General features: G+C 41.6%; 1 protein-coding gene across 1 annotated transcript; it reads right to left on the minus strand.

The window, feature by feature from the left end:
* Positions 1 to 2,594: 2,594 nt before the first annotated feature.
* Positions 2,595 to 3,578, minus strand: LOC308645733 (olfactory receptor 7G2-like; the record flags this gene model as incomplete). Its single annotated transcript, XM_081288105.1, has 1 exon — positions 2,595 to 3,578. The coding sequence occupies exon 1, from the start codon at positions 3,561 to 3,563 to the stop codon at positions 2,595 to 2,597; it is 969 nt and encodes a 322-aa protein (XP_081144231.1). The 5' UTR covers positions 3,564 to 3,578.
* Between the last annotated feature and the right edge of the window lie 387 nt (positions 3,579 to 3,965).

The following is a 3,965-nucleotide window of genomic DNA, read 5'->3' on the forward strand; positions in this document are numbered from 1 at the left end:
CTGATCCACTTGCTCTACTCTAGTGACATCACTCCTATTTTGTTGTTGTTGTTATTTTCATTAATGTATTCAAATCATATGTAAAACGGGGTTTGTTGTGCATATTGGTACATGGACAGATCATAATTATTTGGTCTCATTCCCCAGTTTATCCCCACGCTGTCCACTCCTCCTTCTCTCTCCATCCCTCTTCTACTCTATTGGTCTCTCATCAGTTTTCATGTAATCGTTCTGTTTCCCTTTTCTTGTTCTTACTTCCACCTATGAGAGAAAACATTAGACCACTGATTTTTCTGAGTTTGACTTATTTCACTCAGTATGATATTTCCTAGTTCCATGCATTTGCCAGCAAATGATGTGATTTCATTATTCTTTGCTTTTCTAAAGAGAAATTCCCGACCATTTGACATCATGATATCAGACTCTGGAGTTCATTCTTTGCCATCATGTAAGGTGACCTATTATGCTACTGGAAGAACGAATCTGAAGTCGTTAGGAATCCATCACCCGCCTCCTGATATCTACCTGAGCAGAGCATCAGAGATGTCCTTCAGCTCTCAAGGTCTCCAGCCCTCTGCACACACAGTTGTATTGAGCATGTGGCAGCATCAAAAAGGCCCAGAGCAACTTCCCCAAACTTCCAGGTGTCATGGCTACTGTTTACGTGAGCCAAGGCTTTTAATTATCCCTTTAGAATGAAACATTATTTCTTGTGATGTGTTGCACACAATTTCTTTCCAAACCAGAGGAGAGAAAGAATATAATATGCAGGGATTTGAAAAAGCTGGAGAAAAGAAGTAAACATTTGTTGTTGTAGCCTGACTTTGTGCTACCTGTCCCTAGGCTGCTTTTGAAGTTGGAAGAGCAAAAAAGAGAGGATTTCAAAGACAGAAGAAACCATTGAGCCAAGTATGCATGGGCATGTAGAAGGTGTAATGGTTGAGGGACTTCCAATACTGAATCCAGTGTCTTATCAGGGAACTCAATGACAGTGAAATCATTGCAATGTAAGATTATTGAGACAGTCGTTTGAGACATGAGACACATCAACTCCTTTCTTAACACATCTTTCCTAACTTAGTGTTGGCCAAATCCTCATCCTGAAATACCATGAGTATGTCATTATGTCTCTCCCATTTTTCTGCTCATGTCCATCACCAGCACCACTCACATGTGGACACGGGTCCTTCTGTACTAGGTTCTGCCTCCCTTCAGTAGGTGTCTTTAGAGTCACACATGAAATCAGGAAGTCTGACACCATGGCTTACATCAAAAATATGATAGATAGGCACACATATGGATATGTATTTATAAATACATGTATATATACATATTAATACAAGTGGCAATACATACAATATATAATAAAATGCAACCACGGAGGTTTAATGGTATTTAGGATTCAGTGAAATTTGAGTCTGCATATTTTAAACATGACTTTCTAATATAGTCCCCGTAATCAAATGCACTAATCATTTTGCTAGATTTTATTTTATTTTTAGAATTTCATTGCGAAGTTTTCCAAACATCAGAGTTTGTTCCTTTCTCTCTCTCTTTCTCTCCCTCAAAACACACACACACACACACACACACACACACACACTTCAGTTTATAGATCAAAATTTTGTATTTTGATTATCAATATTTTTACAGAAAAGTGTAAATTAACAGCAAAGCAGCTGTTCCTGTCATACAAGGAAACTTAGTGCCATCTACAATGAAGATGAAAATGTACAATAGTCCATTGAAAATGTGAGTGTTGCAGGAAAATGATCAGACACTGACAGTTGGTACAATCTGCATCTCCAGGGTTACAGTGCCTCCCACGTTTCTCTGGGTCTGTCTATCTTATAAGTTTATATTTAGGGTCCACTAAGACACTCCAGGAAAAACTCCTATTCTGAAAATCACTTTCCCCCTTCATCCTAGAGGTGACATTTGCCCATTTATCATATTAGATAAGTGTAAGTGAGTGCAACCAGATCTGGTCTTAATTGAAGGGCCACCATCCCCTCCACCACAGAAATGCAGTCTGGTTGATGCATGGAAATATTAAATATCAGCACATGAAGTGGGAGGAATCTTGATTTTTTGCCTCTGGCATCATGTCCAAAACGACACCGGAATTTGTTCCTATCACTGTGGGAACTCAAGGAGAACCAGTCCTGGGTGAGCTCAGGAGGGGTAAAACCCTTCCCCCTTCATCACTTATCCCCCTACAGTGTTCGCTCCATTGGCTCACAATAGCATGTGATCTAGGGTGAGATTCCCTTAGACCTGACTACATGATCTGGTGAAAACCCCTTTCTAGATATGACTACAGTTTGTGCTACCTGTCCCAAAATCAGTGTGTCAAAAACATTGCTAAAACTAGAAACCCTGCTTTAACCTCTTCTTCCTGTGAACCCAAGCAAAGAAATTGTATTTAAGGACAGAAAAATGACTTTTAAAAATCACAAAGCTTGATACAAAGTAAACTCAGGTTTCAACCAATTTAAAATGTACTTACTCATTGTGTCATTACTTTAGAAGAATGTAGCGATAGAAAAAACAGGCATTCTGGATCACCAGGAATCCTGTCACTACAACTTTCTCTAAAAGTGAAGTCCAAAGCAGATGACACATCTTGGAGGAAATGCTATCCTACCAATGAGCTTCCCCAAGGCTTCCTTCATTTCTCTGTTCCTCAGGCTGTAAATAAAGGGGTTCAGCATCTGAGGGACCACAGAGTACATCACTGAAGCCACTGCAGTCTTCCTGGGGGAGTCAGTCACTACAGAGCTAATGTACACCCCAAATCCTGTCCCATAGAACAGGGAGACAACAGACAGGTGAGACCCACAGGTGGAAAAGGCTTTATGCTTTCCTCCTGATGATGGCATCCTCAAGACAGAGGATACAATGTGAGTGTATGAAAAAATGATCCCCAAGAGAGGAACACCAGCAAATACACAGGCTGCAACAAACACCAGGATGTTGTTAATAAGGGTGTCAGAACAGGCCAGCTGGAGGACCTCAGCTAGTTCACAGAAGAAATGGGGGATCTCCAGGTCTGTGCAGAAGGACAGGCACAGCACCATCAGAGTGTGGAGGAGGGCATCCACAGTGCTGATGAGCAGAGAGAATTGAAGAAGGAAGATATAGAAGTGGGGGTTCATGATGGATGTGTACCTCAGGGGGTGACAAATGGCCACATAGCGGTCAAAGGCCATCACTGCAAGGAGAAAATTTTCCAAGATAGTAAAAATCAGGACAAAGCAGACCTGGGAGAGGCAGCCTGTGTAAGATATGCTTTGATCTCGTGCTTGGATGTTCACCAGCATCTTGGGGACTGTGGTGGTGCTTAAACAGATGTCAGTGAGGGACAGGTTGGAGAGGAAGACGTACATGGGAGTGTGGAGGTGGGAGTCACAGCTGATGGCCAGGATGATGAGCAGGTTTCCCAGGATGGTGACCAGGTACATGGACAGGAACAGGCTGAAGATGAGGGGCTGTAGTGCTGGGTCATCTGTCAGTCCCAGGAGAAGGAATTCTGAAACAGCTGTGTGGTTTCTGTATTTCATGATGTTGACGAATCTGATGGAAAAGAAGTGGTGAAAAGATGAGAAAAATATTAGACCACCAGCATCTGTGTAACATGGAGATGTGTTAGGGAAACACCACAGTGGACTCTCCGGTCTCTGAAAATCACCTACCCATACATTGAGAAAATAAATTCTTTTAAAAATGTATCCAGTTGGGGTACTTGATTATGATAGCCTTTGCAACTATCCCACTCACAAGACTTCCTGCCCAATAAAGCCTGAGAATACAAGAAAATAATCAAATCTTTTGTAATAGTCATTATGTTTGATGAGGGGTAGCCTTCTACTCTGAAGGAAGCAGGATCTCTCCTTATGGAGAATATAAAACTGGAGGAATAGGACCTGGGTAAGTATCAGTCTAAATGTATGTGGCAGAGGGTC

Source organism: Spermophilus citellus (assembly GCF_964194105.1).
Source record: "Spermophilus citellus genome assembly, chromosome: 3".
In the NCBI taxonomy this organism is placed as follows: Eukaryota; Metazoa; Chordata; class Mammalia; order Rodentia; family Sciuridae; genus Spermophilus; species Spermophilus citellus.